General features: G+C 41.2%; 1 protein-coding gene across 2 annotated transcripts in view; it reads right to left on the bottom strand.

Moving 5' to 3' along the window:
• The window catches only part of jhy (junctional cadherin complex regulator), an 84,119-nt gene extending 58,368 nt beyond the window's left edge, over nt 1–25,751 (bottom strand). Inside the window, exons 1-3 of one of the 2 annotated variants that reach the window (XM_059639075.1) lie at nt 25,695–25,751; nt 18,756–19,311; nt 819–1,854 (exon numbers count right to left, since the gene is read on the bottom strand). In XM_059639075.1, coding sequence (XP_059495058.1) covers nt 819–1,854; nt 18,756–19,120 — 1,401 coding nt within the window. In that variant the 5' untranslated portion in view covers nt 19,121–19,311; nt 25,695–25,751. Of the gene's footprint in view, nt 1–818; nt 1,855–18,755; nt 19,312–25,644 lie in introns of both variants that reach the window. The other variant, XM_059639074.1, reaches the window with a different exon arrangement.
• Nucleotides 25,752–27,513: the final 1,762 nt, after the last annotated feature.

The raw sequence follows: 27,513 nt of genomic DNA, 5'->3' as shown, positions 1-27,513 counted from the left end.
TTACTCATCTGATTTCAGTCATAGATTTGAAAATCCTGTTGTTTTTCTGTGGATTGTTAACAAATTTCATAAATAACAAACAGGCAATGACAATCTATTTTCAGATCAAAATCCTGTTTCCAAAATTATTGCTGTGCTTTTGATATGATTAAGACAAATGAAGTCTTAAAATAATGTCCCAGTTTGCAAAATAGGAAGCCATAGTTCTAACCCAATTTGGATTTGGATTTGGATTTAAAAGAAAGCCATCCATTGAGCAGATGCTACTACTCATCCAGTCAGTTGAAAGTAACATTCAGAACATGTCAGCAAATTTAATTTAGTAGCTTAAAAAAACAAAACTTCCAATAAAGGAAAAATTACAAATTTTTTAACCAAATGTAATTGACTGTCAAGGTACATATTAACAAAAGAAATAATGTTTAAATCTCTGGATTCATGGTTTGATCACCTTAACTCCAGTAGACCAACTGGTATTCACACATTGATAAGCATTTTATCATTTAAACACATGATGGTTTCTTCTTTACATTTAGTGAAGTCAAAAGACCAGAATTTGTGGTGAGGGGTCAAACATCCCCACTGATTTATGTGAGTCCCTTACTTCTGACTGACCTAAGTATTAGCAAAATTGAGTCATTAGAGAGACTGCACAAATCTCTGAAAAATTCCTCTACTCAGTTCTCTAAGCATCACCTACCCCAACTGTAGCAGATTATGCAGATTGAGCATTGGACTTATCAACCATTTTAGAACACATTGAATTCTTGATCCTGAAGGACATTTTGAGAAGAGAGAATTTTTACCATCACACCTACCTGCTGCGTACCTTTAACTTCCTTCTTTTCACTGTACAACAATTGATATGAGTTCATTTTGTGTCTTCCCAGGGTCTGTTTATTCCGTTCCACAATATCATCCTGCAATCTTACTTTTGTTTGCAATTTCCTGTCATGAGAGATCACAGGGTTCTTGGGCTGTTTTACCCTCTTTATGCTTACATCACTACAGGTTGACTCACACTCCAAGAATTGCTGGTATTCTTTCTGATAATGGTCATTCAAACTTTCATAGTCAACTTCTTCATTGTGATCTTCATTTTTCTCGTATTTGTCTTTGTTATCTTTATTTGAGAACTTCCCTTTTTCAGTTTTCTTACAGTTTTGCAAATCACTCTTAATCGTATCAGTATAAAATCTAGGAGAATTGAGTGGTTCACAATCTTGGGTGCTGCGTTCACTGTTGGGATAAGAAGGCAAATGTTTCCTTTCAGATTGCTTTTGTACACTATTACCTTCTCTCAAACTAAATTTAACTCCTTGAGATTTATCTGTTTGTCTTTTCTGTTCCAGTGAATCCAGGTGTTCACATTCAGAATCACAAAACATTTCACAATTATCTTCATCATTACATTGATGATCCTCATGGCTTTCCTGGGAAACTTTTGCTATGATTTTGTCTGTTCTAGTTTTGCTTTGATTTTGCAAATCATAATATTCAGAAGAATCAAGTGATTCAATTTCTTCTTGTATGCTAGCTTCACATTTAATATAAGGTGAAGATGGTCTTTTCCTTTTAGGTTGTTTCTCTACATTATCATCATCATCGCTCAAACTAAATCCAATTGAACAGGCTTTATTTGTTTGCCTTTTTTGTTCCAGTTTGTCTTGGTGCTCACTGTATTTTCCTTCATTTTTTTCCAATAGCTTATTTGACTCTTGAAGCAAGTTCTCCAGTGAATCATGAAGAGTTGAGTTGCAGTTCTGTCTGGACATAAGAATCTTTGCTCCTATACTGGTATTTCTCCAATTAGGATTATATCGCAAGTTGGCGTATCTGTCGGTGGTTTGATGTCTGAAAGAATTTTTTTTACAAGTTCAATTGTAGCATAAAAATTGTTGATTAAGTAATCAAAATTATAATTTAAAGTTATCTTATTAGTTCATCTATTTCAGATTAAAACCAATGTGGGATTTGACATTTAATGCAAGGGTCATGTAGTATCAAATGTGGAAAAAAGGATTAAATGGGAAAGCTCCTGTTCCACTGTGTCATTGTAAGTCAGGACTTTCATATATTTGTACATTCATGCACTGAATAAAGCAATAAGCTATCTTAAATTGTAATAATCACATGAAGGCACAGGAGAACATCTTACTTTTAATTTTGAATATTGCTAAAGAGAAATTTTGCCTTGCAAGCATTTATACAGCAAAGCACCCACACTTGAGCAACTTTTATCATGTGAAATGCTATAAGTTATTATTTCTCAAGGAAAAAAAACAGTTCCACATTGGCCACAAAGTGAGAAATTTTATGAGAACGTAAAAAGCCAAATCCACAATCATTTTTAAAAGAAGAATCTTTTGAACACAGGGAGAATGGTATCAAAAGAAAGTAGCTTGGTAAAATAACTCCAGAGAACAGAGGTGGAAAAAACCTCTGTTTAATGCTGGATTCCAGGTCTGAGACCAAGACCTAGAATAAGACGCAACTTATTGGTTTAGGCAGGGAAATGGTTAGGATGGAGAAAATACAGACAGTGAGAATAACAGGCATATCTTCAGATTGGCAGCAAGTCATGAGTGGTATCTTCCCAGGGACTGTACTGGTAATACATCTTTTCATTATAACTAGAAGTTAGTTGGATGAAGGAATTGAGAGCTGTATATTTAAGTTTGTTGATGACACTATGTTAAATAGCACCATAACTTCTGAAACCGGGAACAGAAAGTTACAATAAAACATTGTGAGATTAAGCCAATGAACAAAATTGAGGCAGATGGGATTCAATGTGGGAAAGAGTCTATTGATCCGCTTTGGAATAAGATCAGGATATTTTCGGAAAAAAAACTGGGGACAAGCAAGGAAATTTAGGGGTCTAAGCATAGGCATTACTAAAAGCCAGTAAACATGTGTAAATAATAATTAGAAAGGTTAATGGAATGTTGACTTTTACATTAGGAAGACAGCAATATAAAGGGATGAAAGTTATGTTGTAGCTGTGCACAGCTTTGTTTCGATCCTGTTGCGAGTACTGCGTTCAGTTGTAGGTAGTGCTCTTCAAGAAGGATATGTCAGTCATGGTGTATACATACTGAACAAAGGGCTAAAGGAATAAACTGAGAAAGCTGCATATCTACAAGATTAGTGAATGATCTTGGCGAAGTGCTTAAGATATTTATAGCATTTAATAAGATAAACCAAACAAAAACTATTTTCCTTGGTAGGAAAACACAGAAGAAGAGAGCATAACCTTAAAACTAAAGTTATGTCTTTCAAAGTCGATGTCAAAAATCAGTTCCTTACACAAATGGTTTAGGACATCTGGAACCTGCTTAGAAAACCTTGTGAAGTTATGAAAATGGAAAAAAAAATCTCAATATTGAGATTAATAGATTTTTGTTAGGGATGGGTATTAAAATTACTAAACCAAAGGCGATACATGAAGTAAAGATAGAAATCATTCATGATCCAACTGAACAGCAGAAACAGTTTCTAAAATAGACTGTTTTTCTTTTGAACTTAGATGTTGAAATTCAGAGGATTGAGATGTTTAGGTTGGAGCATATAAAATTGATTTTGTTAAGCTCATATTATCAAATTTTATGATAGCATGTAAGAAAACTGTGGAAAATATTTTCACAAAATTAAATCCCAGCAGGTCATATACTGTACTTTGGAGAGGCATTTAATGGCAAATCAGAGCAATATGACAATGATGCTAAAAGTGAGGGGATAGCAATATGGGACTTTGGGATGGACAGGAATCATAACTGTAAATTCTGAATTAACAACTTTCTGTAGGATGTAGGTTGGGAGGACTTTTGATCTTTAACATTTTAAAGGCATTGATGAGCATTTCAGTGGTAGGCTGGATAAGGTATACGCTACTTTGCAAAATCAAAGTTTTCAGTACCTTAATTTGCACTGATAATGGCCACCAATTCTGCATCATACTTCAGTGCAACTTGGTGTCAATGGTGCTGTTTTAAGATGGTGAGAGGCAAGCACTGAATTACAGAATTGCAGAATTATAACGGTCCAGCTAGAGGCTATTTGGCTCACTGTGTCGAACTGATTCTCTGAGCAATATAGCTTGATGCCAATCTCTTGCCTTTTTCCTATAACCTTGTACATAGTTTCTGTTCAAATATTCACCCAATGCCTCTGGAATGCCTTTATGGAATCTGTTTCTATCACACTTTCAGGCACTGTGCCCTTCAGATTTTGACCTGTTTACAAGCAGGAACAACTTTTCCCCAGTTACTGTGTCCAGACCTCTCATGATATTAAAAACTCGTATCAAAGCTCATCTCAGCCTTCTTCTTTGCAGGGAAAACAGTCCCAACTTCTCACATCTTTCTTCACAACTGAAGTGTCCCATTCCTGAACCATTCTCATAAACATCTACCCATCTGGTTTCCTTTGAAGAGCCATTAGATATCATTGCTAATTATTACTGTAATTGATTTCCTGATCAATACTATAAAACCCCATCCTCTCCCCTCTTTTGTTGTATTGCCCAAAGACCCTATATCCTGAAATACTGAGGTGCCAATCTTGCCCTTCTCGCAATCATATTTCAGTGGCAGCAATGATGTCCTACATCCATGTTTTAACTTGTGCGCTCAACTCATCTGCCTGTTCATTAGACTCCTTGTATTAAACTAAATATTATCTAACCCTGCCCATCTTCCTTGTGACTAAACTGGCCTATAATTTCTACTTCTCTTGACTCCCTTTGCTGTCTCTTCTAATTTTGGCCGTTGATCTTTGGATTCCACCTGCCCACACCACCGCCGATTAAAGCTTTCAACCAGAACTAATAAATTTCCTGCAAAGACGTTGCTTCCAATTCTTTTCAGTGCAAACTGTCTTGTACATGTACCACTGTCCCCAGAAATGGTTCTAATGTCCTAGAAATCTAAAGCTCTCCTTCTTGCACTACCTCCAGCCACACATTCATAAGGATGAACCTCCTATTTCTATAGTCATACAATTTAAAGATACCTACATTTTAAGTCCTGTTTTTTCAATCTACTTCTTAGCTTCCTATAATCTGCTTCAGGACCTGATCCCTTTGACCTCTGTTTGCTCTCCATCTTCAGTTTTTTTTAAAGATTTAGGTTTTATTGTCACATTTACTCAAGTACAGGGCACAGAAATACAATGAAGTGTACAGTGTAGCCAAACATGGTGCCATCTTAGGCACAAAATCTTTGTTCCAGAAATAGAGAAATAAATAAATTAGTTAAAAAGTTCAGCACTACACTCTACTTAGCATAAAAAGTAGAACAAATAAATAAAGTTAAAACATCAAGCATTACAGTCCTTTCTTAAGGCATGGGCCTGCAGATGTTCCAAGCTAGGCTTTTCTCAAAAGGGCTCACTCTCCCAACACTGGGCATACTTTCAACTGGGCTGGGTTAAGGCCCACCCTGGCATATCAGGCTGCGGTCTCAACCATCATATCACCACTGACAGCCGCTGTCACCATCCCTCTCATCTGATCACTGCTGTTGCCATCTGGGCTTGCACTAGGCCTCAGCCAGTGCCAAGCTCCGTCACCGACACTGCTTGCACAGTCCCAGTTTTACAAACATAAGAAGTCTGGGCTGGGCCTACTCCTCTCTGTGCCGGGCTAACTTGAGGTCAGCAGCCAATGTCATCAAGCTCAAGAGATAAGCAGGGAAAAGAGAAGATAGAAAAACACAAGGTCAGAGAAGAAAAGAAAGAAAAGCAGTCAGAGTAGAGGAGCTCCAGCTCAGGAGCCCTATTTCACTGGCATTTTGGATAGACCCTGGTACATGGCAAGCAGGTCACCCAGTGGTTGGAGGGCATATTACTGCTGACTGAATTTCTCACACTTAACCTAATATCAGAACACTGAGATTTTTTACAAGATCCTGCAGCATTTTAGTGACATCCCTGGCCTTGGCACCAAAAAGGCAACAAACCATCCTGCAGTTTCTTACAACCCACAGAAAGAACTGTCTGTTCTCCTTACAAATGGATCCCCTACACTATCTGCCTGCCGTATTTCCTCTTCTTCCTCTTTTGCACAGTAGAGGCACTCATGGTGCCATGAAGTTGACTTCCACTGCTTTCTCCTGCACAGTTGTCTCCCCCAACAGTATCCAAAATGGTGTATCCATTAGAAAGGGGAATGGTCACTGGGGACTCCTATACTCCCTGCTTTCCTCTACTCTGTATTGTGTTACCCAAGCTCTAACTACCTGTTCTGTCTTCACTTGAGGTATGACCACCTCACTGAACATGTGATCCACAACACGTTCAGCATCACAGATGCTCCAGTGAATTCACCTGCTGCTCCATCTCTGAAATGTGACATAGCCAGTAGCTGCAACTTGGATATACCTCCTGCACATGTGACCACCAGGGACAACTGAAGCTTTCATGATTTGTCACACAGCACAGGAGGATATCACAGGTGTAAGCTCTGCTGCCATGATTTCCATTAAACCAATTACTTACTCACTTTTCTAAAAAAAATTCTGTAAGAATAGTATGAACTATTTCACTGATGGAATTTTGCTTATTTATATTACTTTCCTATATTTGTGGTTTTCACTTCTTCCTGTTGTTTCTCAACTGACCCCTATTTCCAAAAAATAACTTTAAAAATCACAAACCAATCAACACACCACTTTCCTGTGATGCCACTGTTTGTTTTCCCAATCAGCTTTTCCCTGCAGTTGTTAAACTATGACTCCACATCATCTGCTGGTACTCTAATCTTGGACCTCAATTTACCTTGTTGCTGACTCCCTCTCCCTGATCAGTTGAAGCTGAAGAACTTCATCTGTCACCCACCTGCTCACTGTACTAACATATCAATGATAATGGGAACTGCAGATGCTGGAGATTCCAAGATAATAAAATGTGGGGCTGGACGAACACAGCAGGCCAAGCAGCATCTCAGGAGCACAAAAGCTGACGTTTCGGGCCTAGACCCTTCATCAGAGAGGGGGATGGGGGGAGGGAACTGGAATAAATAGGGAGAGAGGGGGAGGCGGACCGAAGATGGAGAGTAAAGAAGATAGGTGGAGAGAGTGTAGGTGGGGAGGTAGGGAGGGGATAGGTCAGTCCAGGGAAGACGGACAGGTCAAGGAGGTGGGATGAGGTTAGTAGGTAGCGGGGGGTGCGGCTTGGGGTGGGAGGAAGGGATGGGTGAGAGGAAGAACCGGTTAGGGAGGCAGAGACAGGTTGGACTGGTTTTGGGATGCAGTGGGTGGGGGGGAAGAGCTGGGCTGGTTGTGTGGTGCAGTGGGGGGAGGGGACAAACTCGGCTGGTTGAGGGATGCAGTAGGGGAAGGGGAGATTTTGAAACTGGTGAAGTCCACATTGATACCATATGGCTGCAGGGTTCCCAGGCGGAATATGAGTTGCTGTTCCTGCAACCTTCGGGTGGCATCATTGTGGCAGTGCAGGAGGCCCATGATGGACATGTCATCAAGAGAATGGGAGGGGGAGTGGAAATGGTTTGCGACTGGGAGGTGCAGTTGTTTTTTGCGAACTGAGCGGAGGTGTTCTGCAAAGCGGTCCCCAAGCCTCCGCTTGGTTTCCCCAATGTAGAGGAAGCCGCACCGGGTACAGTGGATGCAGTATACCACATTGGCAGATGTGCAGGTGAACCTCTGCTTGATGTGGAATGTCATCTTGGGGCCTGGGATGGGGGTGAGGGAGGAGGTGTGGGGACAAGTGTAGCATTTCCTGCGGTTGCAGGGGAAGGTGCCGGGTGTGGTGGGGTTGGAGGGCAGTGTGGAGCGAACAAGGGAGTCACGGAGAGAGTGGTCTCTCCGGAAAGCAGACAGGGGAGGGGATGGAAAAATGTCTTGGGTGGTGGGGTCGGATTGTAAATGGCGGAAGTGTCGGAGGATAATGCGTTGTATCCGGAGGTTGGTAGGGTGGTGTGTGAGATCGAGGGGGATCCTCTTGGGGCGGTTGTGGCGGGGGCGGGGCGTGAGGGATGTGTCGCGGGAAATGCGGGAGACGCGGTCAAGGGCGTTCTCGATAACCGTGGGGGGAAAGTTGCGGTCCTTAAAGAACTTGGACATCTGGGATGTGCGGGAGTGGAATGTCTTGTCGTGGGAGCAGATGCGGCGGAGGCGGAGGAATTGGGAATAGGGGATGGAATTTTTGCAGGAGGGTGGGTGGGAGGAGGTGTATTCTAGGTAGCTGTGGGAGTCGGTGGGCTTGAAATGGACATCAGTTACAAGCTGGTTGCCTGAGATGGAGACTGAGAGGTCCAGGAAGGTGAGGGATGCCTGAGATGGAGACTGCATCATATCAATGTTCATTTGAAGTTCCACATTGTTATCATAGTTTTCAATTCTCTCAAGTTTGTACCCCCTACACAACTTAACGTTATACCCTGCACACCAAGATGTAGACCCATGACATGTATATAAGAAAAAGCTAGGTTCCTAATATCAACATCAGGTGAAGTCCTAACAAACATTTTTCCAGCCCTAAAAATACCAAGTAGCCATGATTGGCTGTATCCTATGCCCCAGCCAATTTGCTTCCATGTTACTATGGTCCCTTTCAGTACAAGTCTGTTGTGTTGAACTGTCAAATGCCTTTTGGAAGTCTGCGTACTCAGCACTAACAGCCTTGCACCTATCAGCTCAAACAAGACCAGTAAGTTTGTTAGGCACAATTATCCTTTAACAAATCAATGTTGACTCTTTCAAATCAACCCACATTTTCCCATGTGACTATTAATTCTATCCTAAATAATTGTTTCCAGAAGTTTCCTGATGGCTAAGGTTAAACTGACTGGTCTGTAATAGCTTTTTGAACAAGGGAATGATGTTTGCAATTCTCCTATCCTGTGGTATGAGTCTGAGTTTAGGGAAGTTTGAAGAAGTTTGCTGGTGCCTCTGCAATTTCCACTCTCACTTTCTTCAATTTACTTGGAGGCATCTCATTCAGTCCTAGCCCTTCATCAATTTTAAGGGCTGCTAGCTAGTCCAATACCTCCTCCTGATCAATTTTTAACTTTTATCATGACTGAGATTCCTCCTCTTTCACTAACATCTCAACTATGCTCTTTGCCTGGATGTGGAAATTAAATTTATTTTTTACCTTAATTGGCCCTGTTTCTACTTTTTCCATCCTTTTATTATGGGTGTGCTCGTTGAAAATTTTGGGATTTTCCTTTATGTTAACTGTCAGACTTTCACTTTGCTTTTGAACCTTCTCAGCTTGGTTCTCAATTATATTCCCTATCTTACACCGGTCATAAGCACGCTTCTTTAGTTTAATTTCTATCTGCTTTTTCATCTAGAGAGCTATGGATTTGATTGTCCTACCTTTCCCTTTTGAAGGAATTTAGCTTGAAGTGCCCAAACCATGTCCTCTTTGAAGGTAGCCCGACATTCAGTTACTGTTTTTGTTGTTAACCTTTGGCTCCAGTCTATTTGGCACAGCTCTTTTATTGCCCAATTGAAATCATCGCTGCCGTTTGATTATGCTTAATCTAGATTGATCAATGTTAGTTTTACCGTCATCCTAAAATTTATGATACAATGACCACTCGACATATTTGGCCCACCTCTTTCCACTATCTAGGTATAACACGGTGTAGAGCTGAATGAACACAGCAGGCCAAGCAGCATCAGAGAAGCAGGAAAGCTGACGTTTCGGGTTGAGACCCTTCTTCAGAAAAGATATAAACAGCACGTTATTTTTTGTTGGACTGGATACATACTGCTATAGGAAATTCTCCTGAACTGAATCTAGGAATGCTTGTGTGTTGCTTGCACCTTTCTTATTCCCTAGTTCTAGTTCTAGCTGCATCGTTTCTGTTCTTGAACACTGAAACATCCTCTCTTTTCCAGTTCTGTAGTGATTCCACAACCTTCCTGCATTTTTCCCATTCCTTTTTTTTCCTGAACACCTTGTAAACAGGAATATTTAACAGATCTGTCCTTCATTAAGACAGGTCTCCATTACTGCCATAAATCATAACCCACAAAGCAATCTGCACCTGTAACTCACCAATCTCAATAACTATACTTGAGTTTTTTACAGTATCAGATACACAATGTTTAGTGATTTCACAAAGTCCTATATAAGAGATCAATGTGCAAGATTAAAGTGCATGGGATTGTGTATTGAGAGGATAGGAAACTTGTTGGCAGGAATTAATGGGTCTTTTTCAAATTGGCAGGCAGTAACTAGTGGGTGCCAAAGGAATTGGTGCCGCGACCCAGCTATTCACAACATATATTAATGGTTAGGATAAGGGAACAAAATGCAACATCTCCAAGTTTGCAGATGACACCAAGTTGAGTGGGAGAGTGAACTGTGATGAGGATGCAGAGATCCTCCAGCATGACTCAACAGGTTGGGTGAGTGAGCAAATCAATGGCAGATGCAGTTTAATTTAGATAAATGTGAGGTTATTCACTTCAGAAGTGAAAAACAAGAAGGCAGATTACTACCTGACTGGCTGTAACTTGGGACAGGGAAGTGTGCAGTGGGACCTGTGCATCCTTGTGCACCAGTCACTAAACATAAGCATGCAGGTGCAGCAGGCAGTACAGAAGGCAAATAGTACGTTGGCCTTCAATGCATGGGATTTCAACTACAGGAGCAGGGATGAGTTGTTATAGTTGTACAGAAACTTATAAAATTTTAACAGCATTGGACAGGGTAGATGCAGGGAGGATGTTCCTGGTGGTGGGTGTCCAGAACCAGCGGTCACAGTATGAGGATTCGGAGTAGATGATTTAGGACCGAGAAGAGGAGACATTTCTTCATCCAAAGAGTGGTGAGCCTGTGGAATTCATTATCACAGGAAATATTTAATGCCAAAACATTGAATGTATTCAAGAGGTGGCTAGGTATAGCCCTTGGGGATCAAAGGTTCTGGGAAAATGCAGAATTAGGCTATTAAGTTGGGCAATCAGCCATGATTGTGAAGAATGGCGGAGCAGGCCCCAAGGGCAGAATGGCCTCGTCCTGCTCCTATCTTCTATGTTTCTCTGAAAGTGTATTTTAATTTGGAAAGTCTTTATTATTAGAGTATGCATTTTGGATTTATCTGTATCACATAATTGTGAAAGTTCTGAAATCACTATTGTGAAAATAACAACTAAAAATCAAGCAATCAACTGAGTGAAAAAAAACTCAGTGAATTCAAAATTAAGTTCAGGAGTCTCACATTTTTAGAACATAGAACATTACAGCACAGTACAGGCCCTTCGGCCCTCGATGTTGTGCTGACCTGTCATACCGATCTCAAGCCCATCTAACCTACACTATTCCATGTACGTCCATATGCTTGTCCAATGACAACTTAAATGTACCTAAAGTTGGCGAATCTACTACCGTTGCAGGCAAAGCGTTCCATTCCCTTACTACTCTCTGAGTAAAGAAACTACCTCTGACATCTGTCCTATATCTTTCACCCCTCAATGTAAAGCTATGACCCCTGGTGCTCGCCGTCACCATCCTAGGAAAAAGGCTCTCCCTATCCACCCTATCTAACCCTCTGATTATTTTATATGTTTCTATTAAGTCACCTGTCAACCTTCTTCTCTCTCATGAAAACAGCCTCAAGTCCCTCAGCCTTTCCTCGTAAGACCTTCCCTCCATACCAGGCAACATCCTAGTAAATCTCCTCTGCACCCTTTCCAAAGCTTCCACATCCTTCTTATAATGCGGTGACCAGAACTGTACACAATACTCCAAGTGCGGCCGCACCAGAGTTTTGTACAGCTTCACCATAACCTCTTGGTTCCGAAACTCGATCCCTCTATTAATAAAAGCTAAAACACTGTACGCCTTCTTAACAGCCCTGTCAACCTGGGTGGCAACTTTCAAGGATCTGTGTACATGGACACCGAAATCTCTCTGCTCATCTACACTGCTAAGAATCTTACCATTAGCCCTGTACTTTGCCTTCCAGTTACTCCTACCAAAGTGCATCACCTCACACTTGTCTGCATTAAACTCCATTTGCCACCTCTCAGCCCAGCTCTGCAGCTTATCTATGTCTCTCTGCAACCTACAGCATCCTTCGTCACTATCCACAACTCCACCGACCTTCGTGTCGTCTGCAAATTTACTAACCCATCCTTCTACGCCCTCATCCAGGTCATTTATAAAAATGACAAACAGCAGTGGACCCAACACCGACCCTTACGGTACACTACTAGTGACTGGTCTCCATGATGAACATTTCCCATCAACTACCACCCTCTGTCTTCTTTCAGCAAGCCAATTTCCGAGACCTTAAACTTTTTTAAGTAAAAGGGTGGACATTTCTTAAAAGAGCAAAGGCATTTCATTTATATTTTCCAAATATTTAAACGTTAATATTCTCAATTACTTTAAGGCCTGTAAGGACTTTTCTCAAATACATATAACGAATTAATAAAACTATAAAAACAATGAACTTATTAAAAAGTTAACAGGTATTTAATATTAAAATCAGTATGCTACATTCTAAAGCATTTGACTTCCTATTCATTTGTGGTTGATAAATTGAAATAAAAACTATGCATTTCCTTGCTAAGTAAGATAAAAAGTGCATAAATCACAACAAAATATGCAGCTGCAAGCAAACCACTAATTTAAAATACCCAAATGGTAATTGTGAATAATGTTTTATTTGCATATTCAAAGAACAATGAGTCATAATTATTGAAAATGTTAACCATGTCCATGGGCTGTAATAATCAGGAAACTATTCCAATTGAGCTCCATGGACTGAATGATGCAGTGTTTGTGAAGCTGTTATCTATTAAATAGATTCTTTTTCATTTGATGTGATCATGATGAGAACTATTAATATAGTCCATTGACCTACAATATATTATTCTGCATGGATTTGAACCCCATTAGACACTCAGGAATTTGAAGCACTTGTCACATCTGTTGCATATCTATAAACAAAAGTGTTGTGCATCAACTGTCTGCATAACCTTTTATTCGACTAAGACCAAAACGATTCACATTTATTTCGTGATAGATTATTAAGGAGCACTTCACACCTGTTGTGTTTCCATACAGAGATTTGGGTCATCGTGAACAATGTGCCCTATTTGGGCCTGGTGCAGCACAACAGATCTGTTGAGATTCATGTTCAGACTGCTAAATGATTAAAATAATTTGAAATAAGCCAATCGTACACCTAGCTCAGGTTTTGAAAAGGGTTTCAAACCACAAATTACAAATTACAGATGTAACTTCAGAAAACGTCATCAAAAATTTGTTTAAAGGAGTCTCGTCCAAACTCTTAACAATTTTTCTTTTCCAGATATTGACTGGTTGCAGATATCCTAGATTTGGTGTTTTTATTTTCAGATTTTTAGCAGTAATACTTCCTTTTATAAAGTCTTCTGTAATGCAGACTAAGTTGAACATAACTTGGGAGCCGGAAACTGTTGTTGGTGCTAATTAGCTGCTACTTAATAAAATTTTGTAGAGAATCTAATTGTGTTAACTGTATAATCGCTAATATTGCTGGTCTCTGTTGTATGAGCAAAACCCAGATAGTAGACTGGTTAAAGGAGTGGCACAAGGAAAAGCAAGCCTGATCAATAATTGATTACAAGAAATATACTGATTACGTTGACTACAATGAGGAACTGTATTGCTAAAATGCAGAGTTCTAGGACTTAAAATAAATATTTTAATGATGAGCTACGGGAAGCGTCACAATAATTAGGGACATGGGGGTAATACCCCAGACAGTTGAAAGGGATGCCACCACTGTGTCACAAGCTCCATGTTATAACATCTCTACGGCAGGTGGGTAATGAACCCAGAATTCCAGGTCCAGAGGTGGAGAAAGTACCACTGTAGTGCAACAGCCCTGTTTCTCTGGTTTTATGTGGCGATACATTCTTAAATTTGCTCTTTCAGTTTCTTCCTGCCACAATCTAGTCATCATTACCTAAAGCACCACCCTACTCTATTACCTCATTGTTTTCCTTTGATTTATCACCTCTCCTCTTGCACAATTCATTCTTCCCACTATTTAGGTCAAAGCCCTCTTTACTAACCTAGGTAAATGATTTGCCAGAACATTGGCCGCAGTACAGTTCAGCTCAAGACTGTCCCAAAGGCTAGAACACCCACATTCCAAGTAATGATGGCAATGGCTATGAATCAAAAATTAAGTTATCACACCCAAACTTTGAAGTATACGTGTCTAACCTTATTTACACTATACCATATTACAGAAAAGGGTTAAACTCAATAAGTGATTGATAACTCTTCACTGGTAAAATCAAAGACATCTTAAAGGGGCCTCAGACCCTCATAAGGCATCTTAGGTGGATCATGCACTTTTAATTCCTGTCTGACAAAATAATTGGAAGCATAAATAACTATGTCAGTGTGCTACACTGCAAAATGCAAAATCTCAGGATTATTTATCTACTTACAGGTCAAGACGGCTCGTAACAGTAAACAGCAAAGAAGAACAAGAGGCAGATAAAAGCCTTTGGTTTTATCAGGCATCCACCCAGCTCATTGCTGAACATGAAAACATCAAAATAAACAGACGATGAAACTAGGAAGCTCCACTGAGCCCAGATGCATTGTCATCATACTGTTCATATTTCAGTTGCTCAATTCAGTCATGGATACATAAACATCCATTCAGTCTCAGGAACAGTGCACTTAATAGGTCCAAAACTGCTAACTATTCCATGATAAGGATACATTGCGATTATACCGTTTTGTTTTTGCAGGCCTAGAAGAGTAATGAATTATTAGCCATGGTATTGAGGATTCTCAGCAAATTGTATAGTGAGAAAACAAATTGAATTTGGATGAAGTGGAAATCTTCTTTTTTGTGTTCCGCATTACTTTACGGATGAGAGTCCTGCAGTTGATTAGATACCATCGATTATCGAAACAGAACTGGGCAACCTGGTTGTGCCGTTGTTCTAGATCATTGAGTTAAAAGCCAAATTTATTGGTCCTTCTGAAGAAATTTTTGATCTCTATTATCTTCACAAACATAAAATTTTCTCATAGCTTTACATTAAATGGACGAAAGGAATTAAGATAGGAAAGAAAATATTAGTTGTATTGTTGACTGCTAATCAGTAATCCTTGGTGTAAGAAGCCAGACAATCTTCAGCCACAGATGCCTAATTGATGATCCAATCTTGGCCTCCTTCAGAGATCCTCAGCGTCCCAAATACCAGTCTTCAGTCAATACGATTAACTCCACATGATATCAAGAAACATTTGGATGTACTGGAAACTGCAACGTCTATTAGCCTTGACAACAATCTGGCAGCAGTACTGAAGAAAAGTTGTCCAGAACTTGCCACTCCCTTATCCAAACCATTCGAGTACACAGGCATTTACCTGGCAATGTAGAAAATTAACGGGGCATATCTTATACACAACAGCAGAGCAAATCCAACTAGGTCAATTATCACTGTTAATCTACTCTCAATCACCTATAAAGTGATGGAAAGTGTCAACAACAGTGTTATCAAGTAGCACCTGCTCAGTGATGCACAGGTTGGGCTTCGCCGAGGCCACTCAGTTGGTAACCTCATTACATTCTTGACCTTAACACCAACAAAAGAGCTGAATTTCAAACGTCAAGTGAGAGTGACAGCTCATGACATCAAGGCTGCATTTAAGCTAGCAAGGCATCAAGGAGCCCTAGCAAAACTGGAACCAATGGGCATTAGGGCAAACTCTTCGTTAATTGGAGTCTTACCTGGAATCTAGGAAGATGTTTGCAGTTCTTGGGAGTCATTCATCTTAGCTCCAGGATATTTCTGCAGGAGTTGCTCAGGGCAGTTTTCTAGGCCCAGTCATCTTCAGCTGCGTCATCAGTGACCATTCCTCCATCATAAAGTCACAACTGGGTTTGTTTGTAAACGACTGCACAATGTTCAGCATCATTCATCAGTCCTCAGATAGTGAAGTAGTCCGTGTTCAAATGTAACAAGATCTAGACAGGCTTAGGTTGACAAGTGGCAAGTAACATCGGTGCCAGACAAATGGCAATGAGCATTTTCAATAAGAAACAATCTGACCACTGCCCAATTAAATTCAATGGTATTATCATCACTGAATCTCCACTATCAATGTCCTGGGGATTATCATTGAACAGAAACTCAACTGGACTAGCCATATAAATATAGTAGTTACATCAGCAGGTCAGAGGATAGGAATACTGCAGTGTGTAATTCAGCCCTCAAAATCTGTTCACCATCTACAAGGCACAAGTGAGGAATGTGATTGAATATTCCCCACTTGCCGAGATGGGTGCATCACCATCAAAACAAAAGGTTTGACACTGTCATGAATAACTCTGTCCACTTGATTGGCACCACACCTGCAAACGCTCACTCCTTCCACCACTAATGCTGAGTAGTGTGTATTGTCTACAAGATGCACTGTAGAAATTCCCCAAAGATCCTTGGATGGCATCTTCCAAACCCACAACTACTTCCAGCTAGAAGGTCAGCAGATACATGGGAACACCCCGAACTTCCCCCAAACCAGTCACCATCCTGACTTAGAAAGTCCTTTCATCCTTCCTTCACTGTCACTGGATGAAAGAACAAAGAAAATTACAGCACAGGAACAGGCCCTTCGGCCCTTCAAGCCTGCGCCAATTGAGATCCTCTGTCTAACCTGTCATCTATTTTCTAAGGGTCTGTGTCCATTGCTCCCCGCCCATCCATGTACCTGTCCAGAAATATCTTAAAAGACGCTAACGTGTCTGCGTCTACCACCTCCGCTGGCAAAGCGTTCCAAGCACCCACCACCCTCTGCGTAAAAAACTTACCATGCATATCTCCCTTAAACTTTCCTCCTCTCACTTTGAACTCATGACCCCTAGTAATTGAGTCCCCCACTCTGGGGAAAAAGCTTCTTACTATCCACCCTGTCTATACCCCTCATGATTTTATAGACCTCAATCAGGTCCCCCCTCAATCTCCATCTTTCTAATGAAAATAATCCCAATCTACTCAACCTCTCTTCATAGTTAGCACCCTCCATACCAGGCAGCATCCTGGTGAACCTCCTCTGCACCGTCTCCAAAGCGTCCACATCCCTTTGGTAATGTGGCGACCAGAACTGTACGCAGTACACTAAATGTGGTCGAACCAAAGTCTTATACAACTGTAACATGACCTGCCAACTCTTGTACTCAATATCCCGTCCGATGAAGGAAAGCATACCGTATGCCTTCTTGACCACCCTATTGACCTGCGTTGCCAAAATTCTGGAATTCCCTCCCTAAGGACATTGTGAATCTAGCTATTGCACATGAGCAATGACGGTTCAGGAAGGAAGCTACCACCAATTTCTCAAGGGGAACTATGGCCAAACAATAAATGCTGGCCAGCCAGTGACACCTACAACCCACAAGCGAATGAAAACAAAATGCGGGCAGATTATAGGTTAATGAAATACCCATCAAATAGCCTGCCACACTGTATCTAAACAACACAACCACGTGATTGAGGAAATGAAACGCCACACAATACCACTGGATGAACTGATCAGAATTTTAAGAATTTAGACAAGGCTGTAGTGATGGGGGAAAGGCAGAAGAAAGCAGTGGACTAAATAACAGGTTCCCGAACAAGATTCTGGTGATAGAAAAAGCAGATGGTTGTACACAATGACTGAACAAATTAATGAATGATGAATACGAAGTAAAAGGCGTGGAGCTGTTTACATTTTTAAGCAGGTGTACTCCCTGCCCAGGAATACATGACAGAAGTTAAAGATCTTTTACCTTTGGCAAAGTGTTCTGACAAACTATGATAAACCAATCTGTAAAAACAAAGGCGAATATGGAATGTGAAAAGACTGCATTACACCAATGTCTAAAGAATGCAGGAGGTTTGAATTCACAAGCAGTTAAGATATAGTGAGCTTAAGTGTTTACAACACATTATGTCAGCTGTTGGCCAGGAGCATACAGAAACTAAGGGATAATATGTAAAACTTTGCGAGAAGATGGTTTTCAGCAAGGAAATAAATTAGGTTAAATTGGCTGTGTCTGCGTCATATGGAATTATGATGAATGGGTAATTGAGCAAGGTAGCAAAGATCTACTATGCTAATGAAATTAATCCAGCAAGAGTGAATACCTGGAATCATTGAAATTCACAGCACACAAGGAGTCTAATCATGCCAGTGCCGACTCTCTGAAAAAAAACGATTGTGGCTCGTCCAAAATCCTCACTTTTTGTCTGCATCTCTAAGTTCTGCATCCTCAATTGCCTGTCAAACTCCCTTTTAAAATTTTCCACAGAATCAACATTTTCCCACTTTTCCAGCAGATCACTCAAGGATCATGAAATCCTAAAAATATTATCATCTCCCATCTACACATTTTTGCAATCAGCTTGAATTTACCGTATGTTCTCCTGTTATTCACCCACTGATCAGAGTGAATAGGTTTCTTCTCTATTCACTTGATCAAAACTTTACATCACCTTGAACTATCCAAGAGGTAATCTTGTAACATTCTCTGTTCAAGAACTTGTTGTAACATTTTCAATTGCAGCTCATAGTTGAAGGCCCCCATCCCTTATAGCATCCTGAGAAATTGTAACTGGATGTGTTCTCAGGCCTTTCTTGAAATGTGAAGCATAGAAATGCCTACAATGCTGCAAGTGAGGCATAACTAATGATGTAGAAGAATGGAAAGATATTTGGGAGTGGTAGCCTGAGGAGTAACAAAGTCTACACACATTTTCAAAAGTAAGAATTACCTTATATTGCTATTGTCTTTGTGCTCCGGTTCAATCTTTTCTTCGTAATGCTCATCTTCCGCATCCTCCAGACTATCATAGAGATTCCATCCATCCTCCTCCCCATTATCTGTATCAAATTCAGCGTCTTCTAAAGTTACCATGTTTTCATTGTCCTGAATGCGATTCTGCAGTTCCAGTTGATATTGCCTCTCTTGAATTAAGCTGTCAGAATCAGACTCCAACGAGTCATATAAATTTAAGTGAAAATCCTCTCCTACCTGTGGAAATGGCCCTTCAGGTGCCTCTTTCAGTTGGGTGCAAGTTCCTGGGTTAAGCAACTTTGTACTCTGTGTAGAATTTCTATTATTCTCCATTGTCTCCATTCAAGATGTTTGAAAGATCTTAATGATTATTCATTGGGCAGATGAAGTACCAGTTCACATGTGAAAACTATATGTGATGTCTTGTATAAAGTAGAACTTTTGCGACTTCATTGAATACACAGAAAATTCATGATCGGCATGACATCACAGTCATACAGTTTAATTGCACTTGTACCGTATTTGTTCAAAAGCTAAAAAGGAAAAAAAGAGTATTAAAAATCATGGAAAAGAAAGCAAACTACTAGGCAAGTTTTACACTTATTTAATGTACTAGGAACTAATTTAATTAAACATTTTGCCAAACTTGACTTGGATAACTTAAAATTTCAGCATGTTTCTCCATTTTGGACACAAGTAATCTACAATCCACATACAATGCCGTTTTTCATATTAAATAGCAGTAAAAATTAACAAGCATAAAACACATGGCATTATTTTTTCAATTGTACAGTCCAGTCTCTATAAATCCTGATGAAGTTTAAACCTGAAATGTTATTTTTACTGTTCTCTTCTCAGTTAACAACAATTGAATGTATTAAATGTTCATGTTTTTATGTCAACCTTAACAGCTTCACTTTTAATTCTTTGATTTTCATCATATCCATAAATGCACTGAGAACTGATTCTGTTGTTCACGTGACATAATGGAATCTAAAAACAACCTCTGTATAGAATGAATCTGATGACCAAATTCTAATTCTCATCATTACTTTATGGGAAAAATTTTCAGTACAAAGTGAAAGATGCAACCAGTGAACATCTTGTCTACACTTTATACCCAAAACTAATTGCTCAAGTATATTATAAATCAATGCACAGTAAGGTTCAATACAATCCTAACAATTTATCTTAACATCAAGCTTAAAAACATGCCAATCATCAATGTGCCAGTGTTACATTATTTTTCTTAAATGATTCACTCTTAAAGTCTCTGAATAAGATTGACAATTTAATAATAATTCTTTCCAAAACATGGAGGAATTATTGCCATTAGGAATTGAGTCAAAGCAATCCAAAACTCTGAGTTTTGAACAAGAGTCATATCAGGCTCAAAATGTTAATTCTTTTTCTCTCTGCATAGATTCTGCCAATTCTGCTGAGCTTTTGTCCATTTCCTTTTGTCTTCCAAAATTCTTAGAGCTGTCCAGACAGGTTTTCAATTTCACCACGGATTTAAGTTCAGGTCTTAACCCCATTTCCTCAAGCTTGCATCTTTGCAAATTGCACAAATGATCCCAGTCCCTAAGCAGTGTTACATTCTTTGATTAAGTTCAAAAGTATATTTCATTATAAATTGCTTCTTCGCTAATGTAAATGGAATCAGGAACTTGACACTTGGGAATCAAAGGCACAAGCTCACCACCTATATCTGCATTAGCTCGAACAGTTCATCCACTTCACCAACATCTTCCACCCCAAACTTAAGTTCACCTGGACCATCTTTAATACTTCTCTCTCCTGCCTGGGCCTCTCTATTTCCATCTCTGGCAACCACCCAGAAACCAATATCCACTTCAAGCCCACCGACTCCCACAGCGACCTAGAATGCACCTCCTCCCACTCACTTTGCTGCGAAAATGCCATCCCCTATTCCCAAGTCCTTTGCCTCCAGCACATCTGCTCCCAGGATGAGGCATTCCACTCCTGAACATCTCAGATGTCCTTGTTTTTCAAGGACTGCAACTTACCCCCTCAGTGGTCAAGAACGTACTTGACCGTGTCTCCCGCATTTCACGCAACTCATCCTTCACACCCCATACCCGCAATAACAACCAAAACAGAATCCCCCTCATCCTCATGTACCGCCCCACTGACCTCCGGATCCAACGCATCATCCTCCAACACTTCCGCCATCTGCAATCCAACCCCACCACCAAAGACATTTTTCCCTCCCCACACTTACCTGCTTTCCGGAAGGGCCACTCTCTCCAGGAGTCCCACGTCAGCTCCACACTTCCTGACAACCCCACCACACCCGGCACATTTCCCTGCATCCGCAGGAAGTGCTACACCTGCCTCTACGCCTCCCCCGTCACCCCCATCCCAGGCCCCAAGAAGACTTTCCACATCAAGCAGATGTTCACCTGCACATCTGCAACTGTGGTATACTGCATCCGCTGTTCCCATTGTGGCCTCCTCTACATCAGGAAAACCAAGCGGAGGCTTGGGATCCGCTTTGCATAACACCTACGCTTGGTTCGCATTAAACAACTGCACCTTCCAGTTGCGAACCATTTCAACTCCCCCTCCCATTCCTCAGATGACATGCCCATCCTGAGCCTCCTGCAGTGCCACGTCGATGTCACTTGGAGGTTGCAGGAACAGCAACTCATAGTCCGCTTGGGAAGCCTGCAGCACAATGGTATCAATGTGGACTACATAAGCATCAAAATCTCCCGTCCCACTACCACATCCCAAAACCAGCCCAGCATATCCCCACCTCCCTAACCTGTCCTTCCTCCCACCTCAAGCCCCACCTCCATCTCCTACCTACCAACCTCAACCTGCCCCCTTAACCTGTCCGTCCTCGTTGGACTGACCTATCTCCTCCCTATCTCCACACATGCACTCACCTTTACTGGCTCCATCCCCGCCTCCTTGACTTGTCTGTCTCCTCTCCACCTACCCTCTCCTCTATCCAACTGCTCCCTATTTATTTCAGAACCTCCTTCCCCTCCCCCATTTCTGAAGAAGGGTCTAGGCCTCAAACATCAGCTTTCCTGCTCCTCTGATGCTGCTTGGCCTGCTGTCTTCATCCAGCTCTACACCTTGTTATTTCTGCATCTGCACTAAGTAGCTTACACCACTAGTGTTGAAACAACTCTCAGCAATACAGGGAGATAATGATTACCAGGTCAGAAACTTACACTTCTTAGTTAATTAAACTCCCCCAATTAATAAATAGTTCCACACTCTGAATATTGGATGGCATTCAGTGAGGTATCTACATATAGTAAAAGTAGAATGATACTCGCCATTATGTACAGAGATTCTATAAGTACATTAAGGACAAAAGCGTAATAAGGGAGAGAATAGGGCCCCTTAAATATCAGTGTAGCTGTCTATGTGTGGAACCACAGGAGATGGGTGAGATACTAAATTAATACCTCACATTAGTATTCACTATGGAGAAGGTCTTGGAAGCTAGCATATTTGGGGAAATAAACAGTGATGTCTTGAAAAGTGTTCATTTTACAGAAGAGGAGGTGCTGGAGATCTTAAAACATATAAAAGTAGATAAATCCTCTGACTTGATCAGGTGTTTCCCAGAACTTTGTGGGAAGCTAGGGAAAAGGTTGCTGGGTCCCTTGCTTATTTGTATCATCAACAGCCATGGGTGAGGTGCCAAAAGACTGGAGGTTGGCTAACGTGGTGCCACTATTTAAGATAGGCTGTGGGGCGGCATGGTGGCTCAGTGGTTAGCACTGCAGCCTCACAGCGCCAGGGACCCGGGTTCGGACCTCGGGCAACTGTCTGTGCGGAGTTTGCACATTCTCCCCGTGTCTGCGTGGGTTTCCTCCGGGTGCTCCGGTTTCGTCCTGCAGTCCAAAGATGTGCAGGCTAGGTGGATCGGCCATGCTAAATTGCCCATAGTGTTCAGGGGTGTGTGGGTTATAGGGGAATTGGTCAGGGTGGGATGCTCCAAGGGGCGGTGTGGACTTGTTGGGCTGAAGGGCCTGTTTCTACAATGTAGGGAATCTAATCTAATCTAAGGAAAAGCCAGGGATCTAAAGACCCGTGAGCCTTACATCAGTCGGGCATAGGTTATTGATGGGGATTTTTTGAGGGGCATGAATTACATGCATTTGGAAAGGCAAGTGCTGATTAGGGATAGTCGACATGGCTTTATGCATGGGACATCATTTCTCACTTACTTGATTGAATTTTTTTGAAGAGCTGGCAAAGAGGCTGATGAATTCAGTGTGGTAAATGTTTTCAGTATGGACTTCAGCAAAGTGTTTGATGAGGTTCTGCGTGGTAGACTGGTTAGCAAGATGAGATCACATGGAAACAAGGGGAAGCTAGCCAACCGGATACAAAATTGGCTTGAAGATGGGAGACAGAGGGTGGTGGTAGTGGGTTGTTATTCGGACTGGAGCCCTGTGACCAGCGGTGTGCTACAAGGATCACAGCTGGGTTCACTGCTTTTCATCATTTATATAAATAGCTTGGAAATGAAGATAGGAGGTATGGTGAGCAAGTTTGCAGATGACACCAAAATAGATGGTGAAATTGACAGGGAAGAAGGTTATCTCAGAGTACATTGTGACCTACGTCAAATGGGCCAATGGGCTGGGGAGTGACAGATAGTGGTAAATTTAGATATATGTGAGGTGTTTCATTTTGGTAAGGCAAACCAGGGCAGGACTCATATAGCTAATGGGAGGACCCTGGAGATTGTTGCTGAACAAAGAGACTGGTTGGCAAATGCGCAATTCCTTGAAACTGGAGTTACCAGTAGACAGATTGGTGAAGAAAGTGTTTGTCATGCTTGCCTTAATTGGTCAGTACATTGAGCACAGGAGTTGTGATGTCATGCCACCGTTGTACAGGACATTGGTGAGGCCACTATTAGAATACTGCAGACAATTCTGGTCACCCTTCTATAGGAAAGATGTAGTTAAACTTAAGACAGTGCAGTAAAGATTTACAAGGATGTTGCCAGGACTGGAGAGTTTGAGTTATGAAGAAAGGCTGAGTGGGCTGGGGCTATTTTCCCTGGAGCATTGGTGGTTTAGGGGTGGCCTTAAAGAGGTTTATGAAATCTTGAGGGGCATGAATAGGGTGAATAGCCAAGGTCTTTTTCCGATGGTGGGAGAGCCCCTAAACAAATGGTACAGGTTTAAGGCAAGGGGGGAAAGATTCAAAAAGGACATGAGGGGTAAATTTTTCACACAGAGGATGCACATATGGAATGAGCTGCCAGAAGAAATAGTGGAGGCGGGTACAATTACAACATTTAAAAGGCATGGTTATATGAATAGGAAGGGTTTGGGGGATATAGGTCAAAAGTTGGCAAATGGGACTATGTCAGATTGGAACGTCTGATCAGCACAGACAAGCTGGGCTAAAGGGTGTGCTTCCGTGTTCTACGAATCTATAACTCTCGTTAATTCTCCTGGCCAGGCGAGTAGCTGATGCACATATATAAAAAAGTATTTGTTGTCACACAAAAAAAACCTAAAGCGCCATCTGCTGGATGTAAGGCATTGCATGAAATGGTGATCAGAGATAATGAGAGCTGCAGATGCTGGAGAATCCAAGATAACAGCTGGAGAATCCAAGATAACAAAGTGTGGGGCTGGATGAACATAGCAGGCCAAGCAGCATCTTAGGAGCATAAAAGCGGACGTTTCGGGCCTAGACCCTTCATCAGAATGAAATGGATTGTTATTGTGGTGTTACGCATGTAAGAAATTAGCTAAGTGAGTTAATGCAACAGACATTGAGGAGAAAACAAACTTAGAGAGAAAAACCATATTTACAAAGTAAACAGCACAAAACATAAAACAAATTCCAAGAAGAAAAATTTCTATTTATAGTCGTCTATCACGCTTCGGAAGACTTTGTTAACTAATATGTTTTAACATTACGATATATTGTTTGCACAAGTTCCTTTATACTTTTGTTAACTATTATACAGCAAAGTAGCAATGTTCCACTGTCACTTTATTCCTGAGAAAACGGACTAAGCTGGAACGGTTTCTGACCTTAGTCTATTAAATTCACAAATCAGTCCCAGCTATAATTGCCCTCATCATCCTATTTAACTGCAGCCTTCGATTCAATCAGCTACACCACCTCTTTCATCCTCTAACTGAATGACGCCATTTTTGTCTGGCTCCATTCTCATCCATTGAATCAGTGTCAAATATTTCACTGTGACAACTTCTCTTCCGTCATTGTCGACCCCGGAGTTCTTTAAGGATCTAATCTTGTCTCGATGATTATTCACGTCTGCATGTGATCCCCCGTGAGGTGCGATCCGAAAAGAAAATTCCCCACATACACTTGTAACACCCAGATTTATCTTGCCCCCACCTCCCCTCATTGTGCTCCTTTTTTAAAACATCCGTGTAGGGATAAGCCAAAAGGTTTTCCAAATAAACATTGTGAAAACAAAAGACATTGTCTTTGACTCCCAGGAGAAACACCAAAAAAATCATCTAGGGCTGGCAAAAAAAGTGGGAAGTGTTAGACTTTAATGATGACAAAATGCCAGGCAGCTATCCCAAACAACAGTTGTTTGTAAGGTACAGTGATATGTGGAGATTTAGGATTATTGAGCTGGCCACTCAAGGATTCACCTGAGCCCCTTCTACGGAGGTGTCACCCTTTGAGTTGTCCGGAACCACAGCAGCGCCTGGGACAGCGCAGGCGCAGTGCTGCAGTCCGTTGGCGGCTCAGTCGGACAGTTTGAGAAAAACCTCACCGCCGCCCGGGAGCTGCGTTTTTCAATATTACCACATTTCAGAGCCCGTTGGATCGCTGTCATTGACTGACTGACCGAGTTGCTTACATACAAGGCATTGGATCCCCAGTTGCTACGGGCTATGTGAGCACACAAACTCACCCACACGGACACACACCAGCCAAGCCGATACAACGTCGTCGCCACGGCAACGACGCCGCAACGTCATCGCGTAACGGGCGCGTCCATGCGTGCTATCGTCAGGAGCAGGAAAATGTAACAAGTTAGATCACGTGCTCAGTATTCGCTGTGTTGGTTTTTGGAGTGTGCAATTCAAACGTACAAATAAATCATTTGTTTTTATTTATTGTCATAATCTATTGATAGCTGGATCTGAAATCAGTGAACGGTTTTGTGGCAGTTATATCTGGTTTCTCTTACAAATAATTATTCAAGCTTTATGGCCTATGATGTGCATTTGTGGTGCTTCCAGCTCTGGGCCAGGAGGGTTCAAGTCCCACCTTCATCAGAGACGTGTCACAACCTCTCTGAACAGGTTGATTACAAAACAAGCTTGTAGCTGGGGTCTTGTGGTGCAATGGCAGTGACCCAACCTGTGGCCTCAAAAGTATCAGTTCAAGACTTAGAGATAACAAGGTGCAGAGCTGGACGAACACAGTAGGCCAGGTAGCATCAGAGGAGCAGGAAAGCTGACGTTTTAGATCTATACCGAACAAGACTCACCTGCCTTAGTGGCACAGAAGAGGTTAATTTTAAAATAACTCAACTCTCGGAAAAGCTGAGATAACAAAGTGTGAGGCTGGATGAACACAGCAGGCCAAGCAGCATCAAGAGGAGCACGAAAGCTGACGTTTTGGGCCTAGACCCTCTTCAGAAATTGGGGGGGGGGGGGGGAGGAAGGGGGTTCTGAAATAAATAGGGAGAGATGGGAAGGCGGATAGAAGATGGATAGAGGAGAAGACTGGTGAAGATGAGATAAGGGTTCAAGTCCCACCTGCCCATGTGAAGGAACTAGTCAATTACAAATAAGTCCTTTACTTTCCCTCAATTAAAAAAAAACATTAATATTGGAGAGTTTAAAAAAATGTATGTTTGCTTAGATATTCTTAGTCACCCTGTTCAGATGTGTTATAATACTACCCTCAAACAGTTGGAATTGAACCTGTGCCTTCTGCCTCAGATAAAGGGATACTATCACAGCATACATTTAAACCAAACAGTGGGAGAGGGAGGTAATGCTAAATCGGAGGGAATGAGAAAATTTGTTTCAGTAGTGGCTTAACATAGGCAGTATTGTAATGGGAGAAGAGTACATAGAATATAGAACAATACAGTGCAGAACAGGCCCTTCGGCCCTTGATGTTGTATTGACCTGTGAACTAATCTAAGCCCATCCCCCTAGTATTTGTATATAGTTGGATTTGGGTAACTAAAAATATACGATATACATATTCTTACTTTTTTTCTCTTATTTTGTATAAAAGGGGAATAACACACTTTGCTGCAGCCATGTGACCTCGATAATAATTGAAGTAAAAGCGTCAGAACTTAGCAACATGACTTCACCAATATTAGTGATTCTAACACTATCCGGAGTATGTGCTGATCGAATTCCCTCTGATTTCTGGTCTTCTTCTGATGCCATGTTTCAGGCATACAATACAATAGTATGTTCATATGAGAACTTTATTAAAGTGAACTCAAGATGTCTTTCTCCGGGGCATATGCCTGTGTTAGAGGTCACATGATGACAGTGAACTTGGACAGAATTTACACATGACTGCCTTTCAAGCCAAGCAATTATCATGTAAGGATCATAGATTTAACTGCATTTGCAATTGTAGACTCCAAACATCGGAGCTTCCAAAGCTATTTCAACATTATATGGGATCAGAACCTTCCAGTTCAAAATTATAGGGCTATGGGGTAGGGCATTTCAGACTGAGATGAAAAGAAATTC

This window comes from Stegostoma tigrinum, chromosome 32, assembly GCF_030684315.1.
Source record: "Stegostoma tigrinum isolate sSteTig4 chromosome 32, sSteTig4.hap1, whole genome shotgun sequence".
NCBI lineage: Eukaryota > Metazoa > Chordata > Chondrichthyes > Orectolobiformes > Stegostomatidae > Stegostoma > Stegostoma tigrinum.
This window is presented reverse-complemented; position numbering and strand designations above follow the sequence as displayed.